This window comes from Gracilinanus agilis, chromosome 2 (assembly GCF_016433145.1).
Source record: "Gracilinanus agilis isolate LMUSP501 chromosome 2, AgileGrace, whole genome shotgun sequence".
Taxonomy (NCBI): Eukaryota; Metazoa; Chordata; class Mammalia; order Didelphimorphia; family Didelphidae; genus Gracilinanus; species Gracilinanus agilis.
The window spans coordinates 538,673,011-538,700,202 of NC_058131.1; the positions used below are offsets into that span (position 1 = coordinate 538,673,011).

The 27,192-nt window shown below is 37.6% G+C and overlaps 1 protein-coding gene across 1 annotated transcript in view; it reads left to right on the forward strand.

Annotated features, from left to right (window-relative positions):
- The window catches only part of RYR3 (ryanodine receptor 3), a 570,927-nt gene that overhangs the window by 523,088 nt on the left and 20,647 nt on the right, over nucleotides 1-27,192 (forward strand). The window contains exons 86-92 of the mRNA XM_044660040.1: nucleotides 2,652-2,733; nucleotides 3,761-5,088; nucleotides 5,778-5,836; nucleotides 6,844-7,015; nucleotides 8,397-8,483; nucleotides 15,501-15,701; nucleotides 17,203-17,333. Of these exons, the coding sequence (XP_044515975.1) occupies nucleotides 2,652-2,733; nucleotides 3,761-5,088; nucleotides 5,778-5,836; nucleotides 6,844-7,015; nucleotides 8,397-8,483; nucleotides 15,501-15,701; nucleotides 17,203-17,333 (2,060 nt within the window). The remainder of the gene's footprint in view (nucleotides 1-2,651; nucleotides 2,734-3,760; nucleotides 5,089-5,777; nucleotides 5,837-6,843; nucleotides 7,016-8,396; nucleotides 8,484-15,500; nucleotides 15,702-17,202; nucleotides 17,334-27,192) is intronic.

Consider the following 27,192-nt stretch of genomic DNA (forward strand, 5'->3'; position numbering starts at 1 on the left):
AATAACCCAAGACAATAGGAATTACCTGGGTATCTACTTGCCACAACAAACACTGGAATTATATGAACACCATTACAAAAGACTTTTCACACAAATAAAGTCAGATCTAAACAATTGGAAAAATATTAATTGCTCATGGGTTGATGAAGGTAATATTATAAAAAAGTTCTACCTAGGTTAATTAACATATTGAGTGCCATACCAGTTAAACTACAAAATAATTATTTTATAGAATTAGAAAAAATAATAAAAATCTGGAAGAACAAAAGGACAAGCATATTAATGGAATTAATGAAAAAAATGTGAAAGAAGGTGGCCTAGGAGCACCAGACCTCAAATTATATAAAGTAGTAATCATCAGAACAATCTAGTACAGACTAAGAAATAGAATGGTGGGGTAGATCCATGGAATAGGTTAGAAACACAATATACAGGAGTAAATGACTGTAGCAACTTAGTGTTTGATAAACCCAAAGATCCTACCTTTTGGGATAAGAACTTACTATTTGATAAAAATAGCTGGGAAAACTGGAAAACAGTATGGCAGAAACTAGGTATAGACCAATATCTCACACCATGTACAAAGATAAGGTCAAAATGGATATATGACTTAGATATAAAGAGTGATAGCCTAAGCTAATCAGGAAACATAGGATAGTTTACCTGGCGGATCTATGGAGAATGAAATAATCTATGATCAAACAAGAGAAAGAGAATATTACAAGGTATAAAATGAATGTTTTTGATTAAATTAAATTAAAAAACTTTTGAACAAACAAAACCAATGTAACAAAGATTAGAAGGGAAACAACAAACTGGGGGAAATTTTCATGATAAATGTCTCTGATAAAGTCTAATTTCTCAAATCAATAGAGAATTAAGTCATAATTTATTATAATACAAGTCATCCCCCAATTGAAAAATGGTCAAAGGTTATGAACAAGCAATTTTCAGATGAAGAAATCAAAGCTCTCAATAATCATATGAAAAAATGTTCTAAATCAGTCTTGATTAGAGAAATGCAAATTAAAACAACTCTGAGGTACTACCTCATGCCTAGCAGTTTAGCCAGTATGACAGTAAAGGAAAGTGATGAATGTCGGAGGGGATGTGGCAAAATTGGGACATGAATGCATTGTTGGTGGAGTTGTGAACTGATCCAACCATTCTGGAGGGCAATTTGGAACTATGCCCAAAGGAATATAAAACTGTGCATATCCTTTGATTCTGTAATACCACTACTGACTATATCCCAAAGAGACCACAAGAAAAAAGAGGAAAGGACCTGTTTGTAAAAAATATTTATAGCAGCTCTTTTTTGTGGTGGGAAAGAATTGGAAATTATGATGTCAATCATTGGAGAATGGCTTAACAATTTATGGTATACATTGGTGATGGAATACTATTGTGCTATAAGAAATGATAAGCAGGATAATTTCAGAAAAAGCTGGAAAGGTCTACATGAACTGATGCAAGGATTCATGACAAAAAATGCTCTCCACTTCCACAGAAAAAATGGTTGGAGTCAGATGCAGATCAAAGCATACTATCTTTGACATTTGTTTATTTATGGTTTTATTTTGGGGTTTTGGTGAGTACTCTCTTACAACAATGACCAATATAGAAGTATATTTTCCATGATAACACATATAAAATTGCTTAAGATCTCTGAGATGGGGGGAGGAGAAGAAAGGAAAGAGGGAGACAATTTAGATCTTATAATTTCTGAAAACATATGTTGAAAATTATTATTGCATGTAATTGGGAAAATAAAATATCTTTGAATTAAAAATCTTTTATTCACAATCAAAGAGGAAGAATACCCTTTTTTGAGGGCTGATAAAAAAAACTTCCCTCTGTGATTGATAAATTGGTGATATATTTGAATGGAGAGAACCTCAAAATATCAGAGAGTATTTGGCAGTGACAAGTAAGAAGTATTCCGTCATTGTGCCTCCAGGAACAATACTGGGAATTGGTATTATGGAAAGAATGATTAGGGTTGCTTTGTCACTGATTAGGGGATGGGGGTAGACAAATCTCCTCTAGTTGAAGTTAATAGAAGTGACCTAAGGGGAAGGAAATTTTGGAAACTAATGGAAGTTCCAAATTGCACAGTGAATAGGACAGGTAAAGCTGGAGGAAGACATGAGAGGGAAAGGTCTGAGTGAATGGGGATGAAGCTTTGGGAAGTTGAGGTTCCACGAAGAGGCATGGTTTGTATTTGGGCAGCTGGCAATACAGCATTTCAAGGATTAGAAGTGGAAGAAGTGGGAGAGTCGTAACTCATAGGGGTTGGGTCTGTGCAAGAAGACACCAGTGACCTTCTTTACACTTGGTGGTCCCTTCGGATATTGGAATGCCCTTTTAGGTTGGTTTAATATTTTACATGAACTTTGGAATCTATGAAAAAGGAAGGCAGGAAGCCATTTGCATTATGTCCATATTCAGATATGTTTAAAATATGCCATGTTCTAATGGGTTTCACCATGTAATGTCAGGTGATAATTTAACTCCCTAATACTAGTTTATTCCTGGGAGCCTGGATAGCCTTCAGCCAATTTCTCCAAGGCCTGGTGGGCTTGCTTTTATTGCTCTCTGTTTTGTTAAGAGATCACTTAATTCATGGGCATCTCCTATAATTGTTCTAGGATTCCAGTCAGATCGAGTTGCTGAAGGAACTCTTAGATCTCTTACAGGACATGGTGGTGATGCTACTATCCCTCCTCGAAGGTGAGAGTTTGATTATAAATTTATAGCTTCTTATTTTCTTGGTCTGCACTATTACCCTAGTCTCATTGACCTTTCAAAATTTCCATTTAAAGGTCATTTGAATCAAGCTTAATAACAAATTTTGGAAAGTATAATCTCTTGAAAATGAGTGGGAGTAAATGAATGGGGCATAGGAGTGAGTGTGGAGGGAAGGAGACTAAAGCCAGCCAATTTTTGCCAATAATAAATACAGAATCATTTATGGGGAAAGCACCAACCTTTGCTCTTTCTCTTTTCCCATTTGTTTTCTTTTTTTTTAACCCTTACCTTCCATCTTGGAGTCAATACTGTGTATTGGTTCCAAGGCAGAAGAGTGGTAAGGGCTAGGCAGTGGGGGGTTAAGTGACTTGCCCAAGGTCACACAGCTGATAAGTGTCTGAGGCAAGATTTGAACCCAGGACCTCCCATCTCTAGGCCTGGGTCTCAATCCACTGAGCTACCCAGCTCCCCCCCCATTTGTTTACAATGAGACTGGTATAAGCTTTTTATTATGTCATTGAGTAGAGCACTGTTTTAGGTCTCAAGGGGATGGTAATACTATCACTTATCCCTTTGTACTCCTCCAGTAAAGGTGCCCTGTCACTATGCCAAAGCAGAGGGCGTGGCATTAATACCACACTACTCCAGTTCATCTATTTTTTCCTTTATTTCTGTCATCTCTGCAGTTCCTTAATGAGTCACCCTTTCTGGCTTTTGGTTAACTTCCACATATTTCCATCTTACACCCAGCATACAGTTTGGGTCACAAGCACGCAATTGACTCATTTGGCCTCCAAGTTTCTTAAAAATATATTGTTCCAAGGAGGGGCAGCATAACATGTTGGAAAGAAATGAGGATGTATTATGAGACTTTAAAAAAAATTTTCAGTGTAATGGAGAAATGTTTGGCACCATGTGAATACAAATACTTATTAATTACCTGGCTAGTTCTATCATGATTCAGGTACAGCAATAAAGATGCAAACATATTGCTAATCTTGCCTCATAGGGAATGTTGTAAATGGAACTATTGGCAAGCAGATGGTTGATACCCTTGTGGAGTCATCTACCAATGTAGAAATGATCTTGAAGTTCTTTGATATGTTCCTCAAACTGAAGGACTTGACCAACTCAGATGCCTTCAAAGAATATGACCCAGATGGGAAAGGGATTATCTCCAAGAAAGAATTTCAGAAAGCCATGGAAGGACAGAAACAATATCCCCAGTCAGAGATTGAGTTCCTTCTCTCCTGTGCAGAGGCTGATGAGAATGACATGTTTAATTACGTAGATTTTGTGGACAGGTTCCATGAGCCAGCCAAGGACATTGGTTTTAATGTGGCTGTGTTGCTAACCAATCTTTCAGAACATATGCCAAATGATTCCCGTCTACAGTGTTTGCTGGACCCCGCTGAAAGTGTCCTGAATTACTTTGAACCGTATCTGGGGCGCATTGAGATAATGGGTGGAGCCAAGAAAATTGAACGTGTTTACTTTGAGATCAGTGAGTCCAGTCGAACACAATGGGAGAAACCCCAGGTTAAAGAGTCCAAACGACAGTTTATCTTTGATGTTGTCAATGAAGGTGGGGAACAGGAAAAGATGGAACTGTTTGTAAACTTCTGTGAAGATACAATCTTTGAAATGCAGCTGGCATCCCAAATCTCTGAATCTGACTCAGCTGAAAGACCCGAAGAGGAAGAAGATGAAGAAGAATTTTCCTGTGTAGTAGAAGCTGAGGAAGATGAAGAAGAAAACAAATCACTGGAGTCTGCTTCTGCATTTGCTACAGCCTGTGTCTCAGTAAAGAAAAATGTGGCAAGTTTTCTGAAAATGGTCAGTCTGAGAAACCTCAGGAAGCAGTATAGGAAGGTGAAGAAAATGACTGTCAAAGAACTGGTTAAAGTGTTTTTCTCATTTTTCTGGATGTTTTTTGTGGGATTGTTCCAGTTGTTCTTTACTGTTGTATGGGGAATCTTTCAGATTCTCTGGAATACTGTGTTTGGGGGTGGGTTGGTAGAAGGAGCAAAGAACATCAGAGTAACTAAGATCCTTGGTGACATGCCCGACCCTACACAGTTTGGCATCCATGATGATGTGATAGAAGCAGAGAGGGCAGAAGTGACTGAGCAGAACGTCACAGCTGAACTAGTGCACTTTGTAAAGGGTGAGAAAGGAGAGGCAGACATCATGTCAGATCTCTTCGGGCTCCACCCAAAGAAGGAGGGAAGCACAAAGCATGGTCCTGACCCTGGCCTTGGGGATCTCTCTGAGATTATTGGAAATGATGGGCCTCTCACACTAGAGAGCACAGTTCAGAAGAAAAGGAAAGCACAGGTAAGTATAATCATTTCTCTCACCTTTCTTCTTCCCCAGAAGTGCTTAGGCACCTTCTAGTAGCTTTTGCACACTGTCTCTATTAGAGCCAGTAGCTAAATAAATCAATTCCGTTTTAGATTATAGAGATATTGAGATAACTCCAAACCCAAGAACCTGAAATGTAAGGAGTTCCCACTGATTGAGAGCCCTTATCTCAGATGGTCTATAGTCTATACTTTGTGCTCCCTGACCCTATCCCAGCCTCTACAATGTCATCTTTGGTAGGAAGCCACATTTAGTTATTATTTAATGCCAAAGTTCTACATAGTGAATTTTGAAACAAAGCAAGGGATAAAAGAAGGCTCATTTCCCATATGATAATATGTCTACAGTGACTCTAAAGATGCCACTCTTTTAAAAAGTCTTGGTTATTATAGTTGACTTAGCAGGTTGTTATGATATGGTACCACATTCAGGACTACATCCTCATCAGAGGATAATAATTCATTTTTAACCTTTGTGCTACTGCTGATATCTTTCAGATGAAATAATGTAGGCTAATTTTTTCATAAATCATATAGACTTTACCTATATGTGAACAATTGCTATTTTTATTATTATAACATAATTACTTGTAAAGAAAACCAACCTACCAGAGCTAGGGAAAGAAAGTAAGATATCTTGTTTGACTGTTACTTTTTCTCTAGGCAGCAGAAATGAAAAGAGAAAGTGAAAGAGAAGGAAAAGTGGAATCTGAGAAGGCAGAGTAAGTTCTGGTGGATGTCTTCTTGCCATTTCCTGCTCTAGTTGCTATGGCTAATAATAAGGAAGTCGTCCCACATCCAAACCCCAGTGGTGAAAAATCAACAAGCATCTTTCCTAGGACTGAGTGAGGACCTCCCTGGCTTTGATCTCTTATTTATCATTTTCTGCTCTTTTATCTTCTTTATTGACTTAACACATATGTCTCTTCCCCTTCTACAAACCCATCTTACTTTTTCTCTTAATACCTAGATAACTTCTTCCCTCTCCTTCCATAAGTGTTTTGAAAATCAGGCTACGGGGAAGCTTCTAATGAACCTAAATAAGCATCACTATGGCTATTAGTACTGTTAAGATGCCTCCCAAACTTGGGACACATTTTCCTGTGTAACGGCTGTAATCATCATGTTACAGGGAGTGTGAAGGCCTTAACTTCTCGTTATATCTCTTAACTTTCTCATCCTTAGTGGTTTAACCCAAGAATTCATCTTGTGCATAGTATGTAGCAACTTCAGAGAAAGGTTTGAGAGAATCAAATACTAAATAAAGTGCAAAGTGAATGAGAGAAGAGGGTGGTTTAAAAAATGAATGAAGAAAGCACATGAAGAACTTGAAGTAGAAAACTTGAAATAGGAAAAAATTTGATATTTTTGATCTGGTATTCCTGAGAATAGACTGTATAACTTATGCATACCTACACAAATGGAGAGGCATGTGAAATTAAATGAATGAAGTAGTAAACTATACCAAAGGATCACCATACTGTGCATTCATTTATTCATTTATCATTCATCCAACAATTCTTTATTGAGTCCCTACTATATATGATGCTGGGTAGGATAAAAATAGGTATAAAGCAGAGTTTCTGTCCTTAAGGAACTTACCTCCGTGGCTCCTCCCTATATAACCTAAATTCCCTTTCTATAAGTCTTATTCTCCCTTGTGGTCTTTCTGGGTCTGACATTCATAGCTAATTCTGAGCTTAGTGGGTTTCTTATTATACCTTTATAGTATGGAAGATGGGGAAAAGCAGGACAAAATCAAGGAGGAGGAGCAACAAGAAGAAAACCTGGCTGGTGAGAGAACCAAGAAGAAGCGCCGCCATGGCCAAAGGGAGGAGAGGCCTGAAGCATTCATGGCCAATTTCTTCAAAGGCCTAGAAATCTATCAGACCAAAATGTTGGTAAGCACTTTGTCCAATACACATAGTTTACACATGATTCAGAATCCAATTCTAGTTGGAATTCTCATTCCCTAGGAAGTAAAGTGTCTCATTTTCAGGATTTGGTTGCCCTATCTTCCTTCTGTTCCTATTCTTTTTCTAATGGTTCCTCCTATTTTACTGGCTTTCTCCTTTTTGCAGGAAAGAAGATAGGGAGGCAAGATTGGGGAAAATTAGCAAGCTACTATCTCCCAAGTCTCATCTAACAAATACTTCTTAGTGATTGATTTTATCTTTGGAACTCTATGCCTTTTTTGGCTTAATTTCTCTCCAGAGATGAGGAGGAGGCCCTCAAATATATAAAATGCTTTTCAACACAAATTTGGGAAATCTTCATAGATAAGAAGAAATCCCCTGTAGGTTGTGTTCCAGTTGGAAGTTGATACTTAGAATGATGCATTTTGTTATTCAAAAATGTGATGGGGGGCAGCTGGGTGGCTCAGTGGATTGACAGTCAGGCCCAGAGACCAGAGGTCCTCGGTTCAAATCTCGCCTGAGACACTTCCTAGTTGTGTGACCCTGGACTAGTCACTTAACCCCCATTGCCTGGCCCTTATTGCTCTTCTGCCTTGATTCGAAGATGGAAGATAAGGGTTTAAAAATGTGATGAAGGCTACAGACTAGTCCAATAACACCATTTAACTGATAATATAGCAAATGATAGAGTTCTTTATAGTCCTACTAACTTTCATAATATTGTAACTATGGGAAAGTACTTTGAGCTCAGAGTGGAGGTTCTACGGGCACATTTTCCCTGCCCCTGCTTCCAGCAACAATGTTTCTATTAACCCTCAAGGAAGAAGGAATTTCTGTGGCCCTTCCGCTGTGACGGCTCCTCATGGAGGGTACTGTCAGGGTTAAAGCTGGGGAGGAAGATGAAGGGAGGAAGAAGAGAGGTGGGGACTTTGGCTACAGTAACTTGCTGAGGCTTGAGAAACAGCTTCCCTGGGAAGTAGCTCCAGCCTCGTCTCATGAATAAGAAAAGTGTGACTGATTCTTTTATATTTAACAATCCGTAACAATGGTCATTTTATACCAGATATTTCCCTCCCTGTCAGAAGCCTTGGACACCTGGCTTCTCTGTAGAAGAGCAAGTCTGGAGCAGGGTTTTCAGACACAGCGTCTAAAGTCAGTCTCTGGCTGCTCCAAGAAAGACCCATAAGGAATAGGAAGACCAGGTTAATTCTACAAGAGTGATTGTCAATGCAGGGATAGCTAGAAAAGTGAATATTTTCACGTGGCAAGTTTTTTTTTTTAATGATTTCAGGAGAACTAGAAGAGAGCAGAAAAGAATAAAATATCACTCCACCTTCTCTTCTCCTATGTATTCTTTTCTTTCCAGCATTACCTAGCCAGGAATTTCTACAACCTGAGATTCCTTGCACTGTTCGTGGCCTTTGCCATCAACTTCATCCTGCTCTTCTATAAGGTAAACTTCCTTTGTCCATTCAGAAGCTGTTTATTTGCTATACCATATGCCATGGTGTACCCAGAGCCAAGATAGAGACTTCTCTCCAGGAACTACATCATTTGAATAGTTTCCACCTCTTATTGCCATTTGCCAAAGGACTTGAAGCTTGGTTTTAAAGAACCATAGACTTTGGAAATAAAAGGGCTTATTGGAAATAGAATGCCATCCCATTTCACCAATCCATATTAAAGGATTCCCTCTATAACATGCCTGACAAATAGATACCCAGCCCACTGCTTCTTAATTACCCTTATTAGGAAGTTTTTCCTTGTAGTAAGCCTAAATATGCTTCTTTCCAACTTCTGTCCATCACTCTGAGTTCAGCCTTCTGGGACCAAGCAGAATAAGTTTAATTCTTCTTCTCTAGGATAGACCTTTGTATGCTGGAGACAGATAAAATGCTTCCCCACATATTTTCTTCTCCAGGCTAAACATCTTGAGTTCCATCAATTGATTTTCAAATGACACAAACTTGAGGATCTTTTGAATATTCTCTAGCTTCATGTTTGCTTACAAAACTGTGGTGCCTTGAATAGAACACAACTATCACCTGGATGCTTTGCCTATCTTAATGGAGCCTGAGATAGCATTAACTTTCTTAGATAACATGATTGCTATTTAGTCTTAATGGGTTTTTAAAAACCCCAGAGCTTTTTTTTTCAGATGAATTGCTCTCTATCCAGAGCTCCCTCATACTAGACTTGTAAAAATGATTTTTGAACCAAACTTAAAACTTTGTTTTTACCTAATTAATTTCATTCTATTTGATTTGGCTCATTGTTTTAGCCTTTTCACATAGTTTTGAATCCTGAGTCAATCACTGAGTGCTTGCTATCCTTCCCAACTTTGAGTCGCTGGAAAATCTGGTTAAGCATTTCATGAATGTCTTTATTTGAGACATAATGACTGTTAATGTTAAACATCTGAGGACCAAGCAAAAAACCCTTTGGAACTTCCCTGAAGACCTCTTTCAAACTATTGATTATTTTGTGGGTCAAGCGGTACTATGATTTAGCCCACATTTCTTTCTTTCTCTTTTTTAAACAAGAACAGCATGAGAGACTTTATCAAATCCTTTGCAAAAACCTAAGTAAATTGTCTCTATAGCATTCCCTTTGGCCAGGAGTGGCAGCATATCCCTATAATGCCTCCCACTAGGGAGGTTTGGGCTAGGGGATTGTTTGAGTTCAGAGGTTGTGAACTGCAGGGGGCTAACTCAATTAAGCATAGCCAATCAGGTGTCCACACTAAGTCCAACATCCAGATGCTGAACGCCTGGGATTAGAGGGCCATCAGACTGCTGGTGAACTGGCCCAGGTGAGAAACAGAATAGGCCAAACTGTGCCTATCATTCAATCGGTAGTGAGATCAAGCCCCTAGAAGGTTACTCTGCTTCCAGCCTAGACAAGATAGCGTGTGATGGCAAACCTTTTAGAGACTGAGTACCCAAACTGCAATCCTTACAGTCCTGTGAGCTGCCCCCCTACCCCAGACAGGGAAGAGAGGAAGCGCTCCCATTGGGCCGCTGGGCAGAGGGGTGGGTCATGTGAGAAATGTCCTCAAGCAAGATGGAGAGGGGGAGGGGAGCAGTCCCCTCTGGCACATGCGCCATAGGTTCATCAACAGGCAGATAGGGAAACCCAATCTCCAAAAAAAATATTAACTCTGTCAACAAAAGAAATAAGATTAATCTTGTATGTCTTGTACCCAATATTAGAAGCCATACTGGCTTTTAGTAATTATCACTTCTATTTCTTTATAGTCACTATCTCATTAATAATGTTCTAGGACAGTGATTGTGTACCTTTTAGAGATGGTGTGCTGGGACCACCCCCACCCCATCCCCTGGTCTGAGTGCCATGCCCATACTACCCCTGGTGAGCGCCGGGTGCACACCACCTCCCCCACTTACCCCACACAGGGGAGGGAGGAAGCACTCCCATTGGGCTGCTGGGTGAAGGTGAGGGGGAAGTGAGGAATGTCCTCAGCAAGTGTAGAGAGGGGGAGGGGAGTGGCCTGAGTGCTCTGCTCCCCTCTAGCTCTTCCACCTATGAGCTGCCCATCTTACCCTCTGTGTGCTCCCATTGGCTGCTGGACAAAGGGGCAGGGGATGTGAAAAAATGCCATTAGGCATGATGGACAGGGAGTGGGGAACAGCTCTGCCCAAGTCCCTCTGCCTTTCTGGTAACAAACCAGGGGACAGGGGTGCATGTGCTCACACAGAGTGGTCTGTGTGCCATCTTTGGCATCCGTGCCATAGGTTCGCCATCACTGTTCTAGGCTATTACTCAAAATTCAAGTCAAGTTCATTGGTCTGCAGTTTTCAGATGTCATTCTCTTCCCTTTTTAAGAAAACTGGGACATTTGACTTTTTCTAATCCTGTAATAGCACTAACATTCTCTGTGATTTTATTCAAAGGACAGTGATATAACTCAGTAGTCATATCTGCCACTGTTTCTATAGAGAAGAATATTGTTCATTTGAGCAAAGTGATTTAAAATCACCTAAAGCAGTTAAATGCTATTTTGTTATTTAGTCATTTTCAGTTATAGTTGACTCTTCATAATTCCATTTGGGGTTTTCTTGGCAAAGACACTGGATGATTTGTCATTTCCTTCTCTAGCTCATTTTGTAGATGATGAAACTGAGGCAAAAAGGGTTTGTGCCTAGTTAATGTCTGAGGCCAGATCTGAACTCAGGAAGATAAATCTTCTCAACTCCATGCCCAGTACTCTATCCACTATTCCCCCTAGTTACCCAAGTGCTGCCTTACCATCTTCTTAATTATCTTGAGTATGACTCTTTAGAACCATGTTTATTTTGTGCTTTCTAATCCAAAGATTATTCTCCTTGGTGGAGAAAACAAAAGCAAAATATCCCTATCCCAACCACCCAACATAATAGATATATTCTTTTTGACATTTTCCCCCAAAATAACTAAATTTAAAACTTCAAATTTTAAAAACTTTAAATAAATTTTAAAACTCTTTTTTAAAAATTATCCTTAGCTTTTTTCCCCCAAGTTCAGCTTATTTTTGAGCTTTAGCATTCTTTTATATTATTCTTACAGGATTGTGCCATATTTCTGTATTTATCCTCTTTACTTGCTCTTAGGATTTCTCATTTATTTTTCCTATTAGCCATATTTTGTGCATTTGTGTAGAAGCATTTCAAGTTTTGTAACTGTTTTTTTTTTCTTAGATAATCTTTCCTATGAATTCTTAGGTTTCTCAATTGCTATTATTTTTATGTTATTTTTTAAAACCTTTACCTTCCATCTTAGGATCAATATTAAGTAGAATTCCAAGGAAGAAGAGAGGTAAAGGCTAGACAATTACAGTTAAGTGACTTGCCCAGGGTCACGTGGGCAGGAAGTGCCTGAGGTCAAATTTGAACCCACAACTTCTCATCTCTAGGCTTGGCTCTCTATCCATTGAGCCACCAAACTGCCCCTAATCTTCCTATGTTCTAACAATTCTCTCTAGTAATTTATTTGTGGTATTCATAGACAATTTACTCCTTTCCCCTTTCAGGGTATCTAAATTTTATTGATGCCTTTTGTTTTTATACCACAGTCATTTCCTGATATACACCTTCATTGGAACCCTTCTCTGAAATAAGTAAAACCAATAGACCCAGCAATTGTGTCAGACAATACATGCAACATTCTCTGTAACTATAATCTCCCACTTTTCTTCCAACAAGGAGTCGGTTCATTATCTGTTCTTCATGACCAAGATTGGCCTTTACAGTTAAAAGTTCATTTTCTTTTCCATGTTCTTTTCATTTATATGAATGAAGTCATGTATAATATTCTTCTGCTTTTACTTATTTTGCTCTTCATTAGTCTTCTCACATTTCTCTGAATTAATTTCATTATATTCACGTATCAATTTTTTCATCTATTCTCTAGTCTTTTTTTTTGCTGCCACAAAAAGAGGTGCTGTGAATATTTTAGCATACATGAGATCTGTTTTTTAATATCTTTGCAGTATATCTTCAGTGGTAAGCAAACTTAGTCAATGAATGTGAACAATTTAATGACTTTTCTCATGTAATTCCAAACTGTTTTCCATGATGATTGAGCCAATTCTTAGCTTCACTAAGTGAATCATGTGTTTGTCTTCCCAAAGCACCTCAAACTTGATGTTTTCTATTCATCATCTTTGCCACTTTTAGGAATACAAAATAAAACCTTAGAGTTATTTTTTATTCACATCAGTTTTTTTAATTCAATTATCTTTTAACCATTTGTCTATATTAGTTACTGAGCTTATATATTTTATCCTTAAACCTTTATGTATTTTGTCAATTGCTTATATCAGATTTTTATCAAAGATATGATACACATTTTTCTCCTAGTTGACTGTTTCTCTCATACTATCCACATTAATCTGTGTAAAACCTTTTTAATTTTATGCAATCAGAATTGTCTATTTTATCTTTTAGGATCAACTCTTTCCCTTTTTTAGGGGGTCAAGAATGTTCACCCTAAATAATTATGAAAATTTCATCTTTTTTCTTTAATTTTACAAAAATATTTTTTATCTAAGACCTACATATATTTCAAAACTACTATATTTTATCACGTAAGATGATGGTCTAAAGCTAATTTGTACTCCAGCTTTTCAGTTTTCATAGCTATTCTTAACAAGTAGTCCCCCTTCCACTACATTTGTTCTTGGAATTACTGAACACTGGGATTATTAAATGTTGTACTTCAGTTATGCTTGATTCCTTCTTATCTACTTTTCTATTTTTTAATTAGTACAAAATAGTTTTAATGCTTCATTCTTCCCCCTTCCTCCTTTTAAAACATTTTTTCCTTTATAATCTAGATATTTTGTTCCTTTAAAAACATTTTGTTATTAATTTATTTGATTGTAAAAGGAAACCTCTTTTTTTTACTATCATGGCATTTAAAAAATAATTTAATTTACATAGTATTTTTATTATGTTAGCATAGCACAATGCAACTATGACTGATATTTATTTCTATATCAAGTATTTCTTAATTGTATTTACATAAACCTCATGTAGCTATTTTGAATAGAAACTTTCTTTCCTTTACTTTCTCTTTTTTTTTTTAAACCCTTAACTTCGGTATATTGTCTCATAGGTGGAAGAGTGGTAAGGGTGGGCAATGGGGGTCAAGTAACTTGCCCAGGGTCACACAGCTGGGAAGTGGCTGAGGCCGGGTTTGAACCTAGGACCTCCTGTCTCTAGGCCTGACTCTCACTCCACTGAGCTACCCAGCTGCCCCTCCTTTACTTTCTCTTGATGATTTTTTGGGGTACTTTTTAGATATGCTGATGATTTTCACATATTTATTTTGTAACTTGCTATATTACTGAAGCTCTTAATGATCTTGATTGGTTTCATAGCTATTTCTCTTGGGTTTTCTAAGTAAACCATTTTATCGTCTGCAAAGAAAGATAATTTTATCTCCTTTTTACCAGTATTTATATATATTTAATTATCTTTTTTTTTCTAAAGCTAACTTTTCTGGAACTATGCCAAAAATTATAGGGGTGGGAGTAGCAAGGAATTGGAGCAGCACATGGTAATGGAAATTGAGTGAACCATACTGACCCTGTCATCTAACTCAATTCTGGAGCTAGTTCAGTTCTCTTTCTATTAAATTATAATTCTAGTCTAGTTTCTGTTTTGTGATAAAAACTTTATTCATTTGTGAGGGATTGTGGGAAAACATTGTTTGAACTTAGATCTATGTGGTTGGGAAACTGGACCAACTCTACCTGCTATTTAGAGACTTTTAACTAAGGACTGAGGTTATGCTGACCAGAAATTCAGTCATATCTAAAGATTGATGCAAAGAGTATTCTCACAATTATGCATCTCAAACAACTCATATGTCTTATCTGAAATCTGGCTCCATAATGATCAGTTAGCTATTGTTTCCATGTTCCTTTAACTATTTATAGACTCTTGGGGAAGTGAAATCCCTCTTCTGCTGAATTAAGGAAATTGTACCTGTTCACTCTCCCTCTCTCAACTTGGAAACTCTCCAATATTTCTATCAATTAGAAATCAAAGTATCTAATTTTCTTTCCCAGTTGTTTTCTTTTAATTAATTGGTCTTATTTGTTTTTAATGTATAAAAATCTGTCCCCCCCATATTCAGGGTCCAGGTCCCAGTTTGTTAAGCAGTTGGAATGCGCTGCTTGATAAATTGATATACTAGGAAGCCTGCTCACCCATCAATATTTTGGCAAGCCAGCTTATGCCATGCTGCTCCTCTGCTTACATTCTTATACCAGTCCATATGAGTAAGCATTCCAGTGAGGGGCAGAGTGGGAGACAGTGTGGTAGGGGAACACCTTGGCAAGAGTAGATATTACTTGTTCAAGTAAGTGCCTCTCTGGCTTGAGATTCATTGCTCTAGGTCTTTACAGAGCTAGTCAGATGGGACCTATATAGCATCTCCAAAGTGAAAATTACTTCTTTGTTGATTCCTTGGAGCCACTGTACCTGATATATCTGAACTTGGCTTAGCTAGTCTGTCTTATATATCATCCTAAGATTCTGAGATATCATGGCCTCCATTAAATGCACTCTTTCTTATTGGTCTTGATGTTCAGGCAGGCCCCACTTAGCAAAAGGCAATATTCAACCCATGTTCTAGGTTACAAGCATAGTTTTCATACCTACTGAAATTCTTAAGCAAAATACACAGTTCACACAGCCTACTGCATTCATATTTATCTCAGTAGAATGTAATCCGACTTTAACTTATTCTTACCTATTAATATAAAATAATTTTTAATTCATTATTACCACTATGCCCTCACATTAGTTGACAATGCAAAGGATAGAATCAATCATTTGGGCAGAGTAACGTCCACCGACTCCTTGCACCTTTCAAAAGACTGTGTGTGTGTGTGTGTGTGTGTGTGTGTGTGTGTGTGTGTGTGTGTTGTCTATGTCTGTGTGGTGGGGGTATCTTGGACTAGGTAACTGAGGAGCCCTTTGAGGATGATGCAGAGAACTCCAATCTGTGGACTCCCTTCAAAGAAGAGGAGGAAGAAGAAGAAGGGATGGTGTTCTTTGTCCTGCAGGAGAGCACTGGGTACATGGCGCCAACACTGAGGGCTCTGGCTATCATCCACACGATCATCTCCTTTGTGTGTGTTGTGGGCTATTACTGCTTAAAGGTGGGTGCTTCCTATTTTTTCCTCTTTTTTTTTTCTTTTTTTTAGTGTAGGACAGGGGTTGGCAACCTTTTTGGCTGTGAGAGCCATAAACACCACATTTTTTAAAATGTAATTTTGTGAGAGCCTTACAGTGCTCACCGTGCGCGCTCCTGGAACAGCGCCTGAAAAAAAATGGACTTTATGGCTCCTGCAGAAAGAGCCATATCTGGCCCTCAAAAGAGTCAGATATGGCTTGAGAGCCATACGTTGCCGACCCCTGGTATAGGAGAAAGAAACTCTTTGTCCTATAATGGGGCTAACAGGAATCTTCACTATCTTAGCTAGAGTCTATTACTTTCTTTCTATCCTTAAAAGTGCTTTGTCCTCAAAAGCATCCCTGCTTTTAGGTAAAAGCAATAGAAAGCAAAACTTAACCCTGACAAGGTTCAAGCATTTAATCATCAAGCATTTATTAGGTATGTGCCAGGCATGATGTTGAGCACAGTGTTCTGAAGACAAAAGTGAAACTGCCCCTGAGCTTATACTCTATTTGGAGAGATAAGCTGCACATACAAACAAGTCTACAAAACAGATATAGCAAGACTGAGAATATGGAGGGAGCTAAATGATGGGGGGCATGGGGGGACGCGGTCAAGAAAGGTTTCATATACAGGTGACACGTGACTGATTCTTGAAGAAAACTAGGGAATCTAAGGGACAGCGATAAGTAAAGAGTGAATACTAAGCATGGAAGAATGGAGTGGTAGATGTAATGAACAATAGATAAACTCAATATGACTAAACTATGGTATGTTTGAAAACATGTAATATGTAGTAAGTCTGGGAAGGTAGATTGGGCCTTGAAGGACTCTAACTGCTAAACAAAGGAATTTATATTTACTTCTGGACATAATAAATAGCCACAAAAATTTACTGAATACTGGAAAACACAGTCAGACCTTAACTTTAGAAAAGTCAGCTTGGCAATTGATGGAATGGAGGAGGGTAAGACTTGAGGACATGAAACCTGTAGACTATTAAAATAGTCTAGGGCAACAAACCAGAAATGGGCAAAAAGGTCCAATTTTGTCTGAGACTTATGTTTCTCCTTTATAACTTCAACATTTAACACATTAGTAAATGCTCAATAAATGCACTTTAATAAAAAGTACTTCATAAGGGTTTGTTGATTGACTGTTGTCAATCAGCTGTTTAATGTTATCATTTATTGACATTGAAACTAATATAAACTTCCCAGGAATGGACCAGAGTTGGATAAGTGTCTTGAGAGTAGTGTGACAGAAAGATTAAAAAAGGATATTTACTGGGTCTTAATCCCAAATGGATGGCCTGTTCCTAACAAGTAAGTTCCCATTATAAGTTGATCATAAATTCCCAGTGATACAGATACTCCAAAAAAAGGAATTTTGCCCCAGATATCTGAAGGGTTATTGTTGTAATAACTGAATGGAGAAATAGCTCTGCTCATGAATTCTTTCCCATTTCTTCTTTCATTTCCCAGGTTCCTTTGGTGGTGTTCAAAAGGGAAAAAGAAATAGCCAGGAAGTTGGAGTTTGATGGTTTGTATATCACTGGGCAGCCTTCAGAAGATGACATCAAGGGGCAATGGGATCGCCTAGTCATCAATACACTGTGAGTATCTATCCAAAAGTGGGGGAGGGAGAAAAAACCAAAGGTCTTTCTCAGGCTTTGGAACATACATATAAATTTGGATCAATCTCTGTTCCTTAGACTAGCTAACGCTGGTTTTTAAGATAAATCAACCAGAATTTTTGAAGCACTTACCATGTGCTAGAAACTATGCTAGAGATACAAAGAAAGACCAAAAAAAGTTCTCTGTTCTCAGGAAGTTCAAAATGCATGGAGGAAACAACATGAAAAACTATGTGCAAATAAGATATACGCAGAATAAACTTGATTAAATTTCAGAGGGAAGGCACTAAGATTAAGGAGGACTAGGAAAGGCTTTTAGCAAAAGATAGACTTTAGATAAGACTTAAAGGAAGTCAGAAAGTAGAAATAAGGAGGGAGAGAATCTTATATTTGATTCTAAAAGAAAGGAGTCACAGGAGCTTAATGACTAGGGGATTGATAAGGTCAGACCTGTACTTTAGGAAGATCAGTTTAAGGAATTACTGAAGAATGGACTGAACCGGACTGGACTGGGGAGGACTTGAAACAAGTACACCCAGCAGCAGACTACTGCAGTAATCCAGGCCTGAGGTGATGATGGTCTATACTAGTTGGTAAGCATGTCAGAAGAAAAGGTAGAAATGACGAGTCTTAGCAACTAATTTGATGTAGGGATTGGGAAAGTGAGGATTTAAAGTAATATCTAGGTGACTGGGAAGATGGTGGTAACCTTCAACAGGAAAAAGCAAGTATTTGGGGGAAAAGGTCTCATACTCAATTTGAGGCATATTAAATGTAAGAAGGCTGGAAAATATCCAGTTTGATGTGTCTAGTAGGCAGGTGGAGATGAGTCTGGAGGCCAAGAGAAAAGTTAACTCTGGACAAATAAATGAGTCATCTGCATAGAGATGATTATTTAATTCATGAAAGCTGATGGAATCACCGAGTGAAATAGTATATAGAAGGAGAAAAGGGTTCAGAATAGCACCTTGGGAGAGAATAGATAATAAGCAGCTTTCCCTCATTTTGTTTTTGTGAATGCTTTGATAAGTCTCAACTAATTTTAATTGTTCTGTAACTATTACTTAACATTCCTTTCAGTGTGGGAATGACTACCTATTTCATACCTAATTCATATTTATACAATAGAAAACTTTTAAGAAGGAGGCCCTATGAAAGAATCCAAGGAAAAGTTTAAAGCTAAGTCTCTCTTGACTCCAAGTCTTATATCCACCACACTATCCTATCACCAGTAGATACAAACCATGCATCAATATAACTTAGAGCTATTATTCTAATCGATTGGTTTATTTCTCAAAGGCATGTGGATCAAAATAACTGCTTTGGGAAGAGGATATTTTCCAAATATTTGATATTTGCATCTATAAATGTTTGGATAAAGCCTTACATTTCACATTTTATGACCTGCAGTACTATGTATTCTGTTCAGACTCCCCTCCACCCCCATCCCCTTCCCTTAAGGGATGCTCATGGTTAGGGGGTGAGAATCGGATGAAAATCCAGCAAAGGAGACTGAGATGGAATAGTCACAGGTAGGGGGAGAACTAGGAGAAAGCAGTGTCAAGAAAACCTAGAAAGAAAAGAATCAAGAAGAGAGTGATTAATAGTGTCAAATGCTAAAGAGAGGTCGAGGAAAATGAGGATTAAGAAAAGGCCCCTGGATTCAGCTTAAGAAGTTGTCACTGGTAATAATTTTTTTTAAACCCTTACCTTCTATCTTGGAGTCAATACTGTGTATTGGCTCCAAGGCAGAAGAGTGGTAAGGGTGGGCAATGGGGGTCAAGTGACTTGCCCAGGGTCACACAGCTGGGAAGTGTCTGAGGCCAGATTTGAACCTAGGACTTCCCATCTCTAGGCCTGGCTCTCATCCACTGAGCTACCCAGCTGCCCCTACTGGTAATTTTTGAAAGAGAAGTTTCTGTTGAATGATGAGGCTGGAAGTCAAACTGAAGAGTTAAGAAAAGAGGAAAGGAAATTATTAAGACTTTTCCTCTCCTCATATACACAGAGACTCACAGACAACTAATAAATGCAGTCTCTGGCAAAACATTAGCATCTAAGATTTAGCTTTGGTATAGGGACTGATGACGAAGAAGCTGCCCTTTAGCTGCGAGGATGAACTCCTCCTTCATTTTCTTTTTTTTTAAACCATTCCCTTCCTTCTTAGAATCAATACTATATATATGTATGTATAGGTAAGGGCTAGGCAATAGGAGGACTTGCCCAGGGTCATATAGCTAGGAAGTATTTGAGGCCGCATTTGAACCCAGGACTTCCTGTATCTAGGCCTGGCTTTCTATCCACTGAGCCATCTCGATGCGCCCTGCTTGAATAATTGAAGAGAACATTATGATGAAGTAGCTGAGCAAATCTAAGTCCATGTGACCAAGTGTGGGAATAGCTTTTCTCCAGCATTTAGTATATGAATGAGTTGGCAGAGGCAACCCAAGTCACAGAGGCCCAAGAAGAGCCTCTCCCCATGTGCCTGGGCCTGCAGCTGTGTGTAGACGTTGGCCATTCAGCTGGACCATCCATCCCTGAAAGGTACGGACATGCCTTTACCTCCATCGCTGTGTCCCACACGGTTTATATAGCCAGTAAATACATGCGGGCTGACCCAGGTCTCTGCAGAAGAAGCAAGATACCGATGACCATCAGGGTGTGTGTAAATCCTCCTCACCTTCTCATGATGTAGAGATAGTGTCTCCTTGAACTATAGGTAGCTGAGTGACTAGTGAGTTTTCCTACACTTTTTGAAGACCTTTTAAATGTTTTAGGACAACAGTACTCTTTTTAACTGAGAAATAGGGTTTTCCATAATACATGGCTAAATTTTTTTTAATGATTTTTTTTTAAACCCTTGTACTTCGGTGTATTGTCTTATAGATGGAAGATTGGTAAGGGTGGGGAATGGGGGTCAAGTGACTTGCCCAGGGTCACACAGCTGGGAAGTGTCTGAGGCCGGGTTTGAACCTATGACCTCCCGTTTCTAGGCCTGACTCTCACTCCACTGAGCTACCCAACTGCCCCCTACATGGCTAAATTTTTGAGGCAGCATGGGGTACAGGGAATAGTGTACCAGACTTGCTGTCAGGGAGATGAATTAAAATCCTACATCATTCACTTACTAACTCTGTGGAAATAGACAAGTCATTCATTTTCTTCATCTACAAAATGGGGTTGCTAACAGCAAAACTGAGAACAATATTTTCCCCAAAGGTCTTGGATTTTTCCTATTGAGGGTTACCTTACAGTCACCTTTCAGAGTTGCTATGAAAATTAAATGAGATATGTTTAAAGTACTTTGAAAACCTTAAAGCACTATATAAATGCTAGCAATTATTATGAAGTGAATCCTAGTATCATCTTCAAAAACAATAGTTAGATAGATACACAATCTCAACATCACTGACTCCATTAGTAAAGATGCCTGACTTCAAAAAGTCAGGGACAAAATGGGAAAAAGGAAAAAAACATTAATGAGAGTCAGTTGATTTTTCTTCTGGTTTAAGTTTTACTATTGTTGGCAGATAATTACTCTCCAATTGATTTGGTTTTTAATGTCTTCAATTAATACATAATTAATATATAATTATTAAAAGTAGAGGGAATTAAAGTTTGGTGGGATGCAATGCTACATAGTCATCTGAGAAATTCTTAATTCAGTCTGGGGTTGATGCTCTCTGGAGAAACTCATTATTTTGAGTTCTTTGATACTAGCCAATGGTTTCATCAGGAACTGTAGTTCTAGGTTATTTGCCCAAATGGCTGCATGTTTGTGTGTAATAAGGCAAAGGAGCATCAATAGTTTGGATTGAGGAACAGAGAAGTCTGCTCAGCATGTGTTCCAAAGCTCTGGAATGAACTTTCAAATAAAAGAATAGTTGTCATACCAAGTTCATGGAAGAAAAGGGGACTAGTTGCCTGGACACATTTCTAAAGAATAATCTGGCCTCCTAATATCCTAGAACCAGAGGGTAAAATAGAAAATAAAAGAATCCACTGATTAATTCCTGAAAGAGATCCCAAAGTGAAAATTCTGAGGTATATTATCACCAAATTCCAGGTCCCACATCAAGAAAATACTTCAAGTAACCAGGAAAAAAATACATATGTCAAAGAGCCACAGTCAGGATGACAAAAGATTTAGCAGCTACTTTTTTTTAAATAAACATTTATTAGTATTTATATTTTAAAATAGTTAACATGGTTACATGATTATGCTCTTACTTTCCCCTTCACCCGCGACCTCCCCCCATCCCCTGGCCGATATGCATTTCCACTGGTTTTAACATGTGTCATTAATCAAGACCTATTTCCAAATTGTTGATAGTTGCATTGGTGTGGTAGTTTCGATCCCCAATCATGTCCTCATCAACCCATGTATTCAAGCAGTTGATTTTCTTCTATGTTTCCACTCCTGTAGTTATTCCTCTGAATGTGGGTAGCGTTCTTTCCCATAAATCCCTCAGAATTGTCCTGCATTGCTGCTGGTACAGAAGTCCATTACATTCAATTTTACCACAGTGTATCAGTCTCTGTGTACAATGTTCTTCTGGCTCTGCTCCTTTTGCTCTGCATCAGTTCCTGGAGGTCTTTCCAGTTCACATGGAATTCCTCCAGTTTATTATTCCTTTGAGCACAATAGTATTCCATCACCAGCATATACCACAATTTGTTCAGCCATTCCCCAATTGAAGGGCATACCCACATTTTCCAGTTTTTTGCCACCATGAAAAGCACGGCTATAAATATTTTCGTGCAAGTCTGTTTATGTATGATCTCTTTGGGGTAGGGGTACAAACCCAACAGTGGTATGGCTGGATCAAAGGGCAGGCATTCTTTTATAGCCCTTTGAGCATACTTCCAAATTGCCATCCAGAATGGTTGTATCATTTCACAACTCCACCAGCAATGCATTAATGTCCCAATTTTGCCACATCCCCTCCAACATTCATTACTCTCCCCTTCTTTCATTTTAACCAATCTGCTAGGTGTGAGGTGATACCTCAGAATTGTTTTGATTTGCATTTCTCTAATTATTAGAGATTTAGAACACTTTCTCATGTGCTTATTGATAGTTTTGATTTCTTTATCTGAAAATTGCCTATTCGTGTCTCTTGCCCATTTATCGATCAGGGAATGGCTTGATTTTTTTAAACAATTGATTTAACTCCTTGTATATTTGAGTAATTAGACCCTTGTCAGAGTTTTTTGTTATAAGTATTTTTCCCAATTTGTTGTTTCCCTTCTGATCTTGGCTATATTGTTTTGGTTTATACAAAAGCTTTTTAGTTTTATATAATCAAAATAATTTATTTTACCTTTTGTTATTTTCTCTAACTCTTGCTTGGTTTTAAAATCTTTTCTTTCCCAGAGATCTGACAAGTATACTATTCTGTGTTCACTTAACTTATTTATATTTTCCCTCTTTATATACAAGTCATTCACCCATTCTGAATTTATCTTAGTGTAAGGTGTGAGATGTTGCTCTAAACCAATCTCTCCCATATTGTTTTCCAAATTTCCCAACAGTTTTTGTCAAATAGTGGATTTTTGTCCCAAAAATTGGGCTCTTTGGGTTTATCATATACTGTCCTCCTGATGTCATTTACCCCAAGTCTTTTCCACTGATCCACCCATTTGTCTCTCAGCCAGTACCATACCGTTTTGATGACTACTGCTTTATAGTACAGTTTAATATCTGGCACTGCTAGGCCCCCTTCCTTCACATTTTTTTCATTATTTCCCTTGATATTCTTGATCTTTTGTTATTCGAAATGAAATTTGTTATAGTTTTTCCTAATTCAGTGAAAAAGTTTTTTTGGTAATTTGATAGGTATGGCACTAAATAGGTAAATTATTGGGTAGAATGGTCATTTTTATTATGTTAGCTCGTCCTACCCATGAGTAATCAATGTTTTTCCAATTGTTTAGATCTAGTTTTAATTGTTTGGAAAGTGTTTTGTAGTTGTTTTCGTATAATTCCTGTGTTTGTTTTGGTAGATAGATTCCTAAGTATTTTATGTTATCTAGGGTGATTTTAAATGGTGTTTCTCCTTCTACCTCTTGCTGCTGTGATGTGTTGGAAATATATAGAAATGCTGATGATTTATGTGCATTTATTTTGTATCCTGCAACCTTGCTAAAGTTGTTGATTATTTCTACAAGCTTCCTAGTTGATTCTCTAGGATTTTTTAAGTAGACCATCATATCATCTGCAAAGAGTGATAGCTTAGTCTCCTCATTGCCTATTTTAATACCCTCAATTTCTTTTTCTTCTCTAATTGCTACTGCTAGTGTTTCTAGTTCAGTGTTAAATAATAGAGGAGATAATGGGCATCCTTGTTGAACTCCTGATCTTATTGGAAAGGCTTCTAATTTATCCCCATTGCATATGATGCTTGTTGATGGTTTTAGGTATATATTATTTATTGTTTTTAGGAAAGGTCCTTCTATTCCTATACTTTCCAGTGTTTTCAATAGGAATGGGTGCTGTATTTTGTCAAAGGCTTTTTCAGCATCTATTGAGATAATCATGTGATTTTTGTTTGTTAGATTGTTGATATAGTCAATAATGTGGATGGTTTTCCTAATGTTGAACCATCCTTGCATTCCTGGTATAAATCCCACCTGGTCATGGTGGATGATCCTCTTGATCACTTGATGGAGTCTCTTTGCTAGTATTCTATTCAAGATTTTTGCATCTATGTTCATTAGGGAGATTGGTCTGTAGTTTTCTTTCTCTGTTTTTGATCTACCTGGCTTTGGAATCATATTTGTGTCATAAAAGGAATTTGGTAGAACTCCTTCTTTGCTTATGATATCAAATAATTTGTATAGTATTGGGCTTAGTTGCTCTTTGAATGTCTGATAGAATTCACTTGTGAATCTATCAGGCCCTGGCGATTTTTTCTTAGGGAGTTCTTTGATGGCTTGCTCAATTTCTTTTTCTGATATGGCATTATTTAGGTATTCTATTTCTTCTACTGTTAATCTAGGCAATTTATATTTCTGTAAATATTCATCCATATCTCTTAGATTGCTATATTTATTGCCATATAATTGGGTGAAATAGTTTTTAATGATTACCATAATTTCCCTTTCATTAGAGGTGAGGTCTCCCTTTTCATCTTTGATACTGTCAATTTGGTTTTCTTCTTTCCTTTTTTTTTATTAGATTGACCAGTACTTTGTCTATTTTATCTGTTTTTTCAAAATACCAGCTTCTAGTCTTATTTATTAATTCAATAGTTCTTTTACTTTCGATTTTATTAATTTCTCCCTTAATTTTTAGTATTTCTAATTTAGTTTTCATCTGGGGATTTTTAATATGCTCGCTTTCTAATTTTTTAAGTTGCATGCCCAATCTCTGCCCTCCCTAATTTGTTAATATATGCACTCAAGGATATAAATTTCCCCCTGAGTACTGCCTTGGCTGCATCCCACAGAGTTTGGTAGGATGTCTCATCATTGTCATTCTCTTCAATGAAATTGTTGATTGTTTCTATGATTTCTTCTTTGACTAGCTGGTTTTGGAGAATCATATTATTTAATTTCCAATTAGTTTTTGATTTGCCTGTCCAGGTGCCCTTACTAATTATTATTTTCATTGCATTATGATCTGAGAAAGTTACATTTATTATTTCTGCTCTTTTGCATTTATTTGCAATGTTTCTATGCCCTATTACATGGTCAATCTTTGTGAATGTACCATGTGCAGCTGAAAAGAAGGTGTATTCCTTTTGTCCCTATTTATTTTTCTCCACATATCTATTAAATCTAATTTTTCTAGGGCTTCATTCACCTCTCTTACCTCTTTCTTATTTATTTTTTGGTTTGATTTATCTAGATCTGAAAGAGGAATATTTAGATCTCCCACTAGTATGGTTTTACTATCTATTTCCTTCTTGAGCTCTACCAGTTTCTCCTTTACACATTTGGATGCTATGCCATTTGGTGCATACATATTGAGCAATGCTATTTCCTCATTGTCTATACTGCCTTTTATCAGGATGTAATTACCTTCCCTGTCTTTTTTAATCATATCTATTTTTACTTTGGCTTTATCAGAAATCATGATTGCCACTCCTGCCTTTTTTTCTCATTTGAAGCCCAAAAGATTTTGCTGAAGCCCTTTATTTTAAACTTGTGTATGTCCACCCACCTCATATGTGTTTCTTGTAGACAACATATGATAGGATTTTGGTTTCTAATCCACTCTGCTATTTGCTTTTGTTTAATGGGTGAGTTCTTCCCATTTACATTCAGAGTCATAATTATCAGTTGTGTATTCGCTGACATTTTTTTATCCTCCCCTAATTCTATCGCTTCTTCTTACACTATTTCCTTTTAAACCAGTGGTTTGCTTTAAGCAAGTAACCCTTGTCCCCTCCCTTGATTTACTTACCTTTTTACCCCCTCCCTTATTATTGCCCTCTTTTTATTTTTAAGGCCTGATGAATTCCCTCCCCCTTCTTCTCCCCTCCCTTTTTTGACCTCCCCACTCTCCTTCTCCCCTTGTTTTATCCCTTCTGACTTTCTCAGTAGGGTTAGATAGAGTTTTATATCCCAAAGGATATAGCTACTCTTCCCTCTCAGGGTTAATTACACTGAGAGTAAGGTTTAAATACTACCTCTTAATGCTCTCTTCCTCTCCTTCTTATATTAGTATTCATCCCTTCCCCTTCCCATGCCCTCTTTGTGTATAATAGAATATCCTATTTTTCTTATTCACTCAAGTTTCTCTTGGTGTCCCTACTATTCACCCCCCTCTTTCCACTACCCCCTGTCATCTTAGACCATTTAGTATTCCACTCTCTCCCTATGAATTATTCTTCTGATTACTATAGTAATGAATACTATAATAGTGAATAGAGTTCACTACAGAGAATTATACATAGCATTTCTCCACATAGGAATACAGATAATTAGATCTTACTGAGGCCCTTAAAAAGGCAAATTTAAAAAGTATGAGTTTTCTTTCTTTCCCCTCTGTTTCTTATTTATGTTTTCATGTTTCTCTTGATTTTTGTGGTTGGATATCAAACTTTCCATTTAGTCCTGGTCTTTTCTGTGCAAATGCTTGGAAATTTTCTATCTTGTTGAATGCCCAAACTTTTCCCTAGAAGAATATAATCAGTTTTGATGGGTACGTGATCCTTGGTTGTAAACCCAGTTCTCTTGCCTTTCTGAATATCATATTCCAAGCCTTGCGGTCTTTTAGTGTGGAGGCTGCCAGATCCTGTGTGATCCTGATTTGTGCTCCTTGATATCTGAATTGTCTCTTTCTGGCTTCTTGTAAAATTTTTTCTTTTACTTGGAATCTCTTGAATTTGGCTATTATATTCCTGGGGGTTGTCTTTTCGGGGTCTAGTGTATAGGGTGATCTATGGATCCTTTCAATGTCTATATTGCCCTCTTGTTGTAGAACTTCAGGGCAATTTTGCTGAATCATTTCTTTTAGTATGGAGTCCAAATTTTATTAATTTCTGCTTTTTCAGGAAGACCAAGGATTTTCAGATTGTCTCTTCTAGACCTGTTTTCTTGATCTGTCAGTTTCTCATTGAGATATTTCATGTTTCCTTCTATTTTATCAGTCTTTTGACTTTGTTTTATTTGCTCTTGCTGTCTTGATAGATCATTGGCTTCTACTTCCCCAATTCTTGTCTTTAGAGACTGGTTTTCTGCTATAAGCTTTTGATTTTCCTTTTCAGTTTAGTCTGACCTGTTTTCCAGCTGTTTGATTTTGGTCTCCAATTTGCTTATTAATTCTTTTGATTTGGGGGCTTCTTTTTCTAATTGCCCAATTCTAGCCTTTAGAGACTGGTTTTCCTTT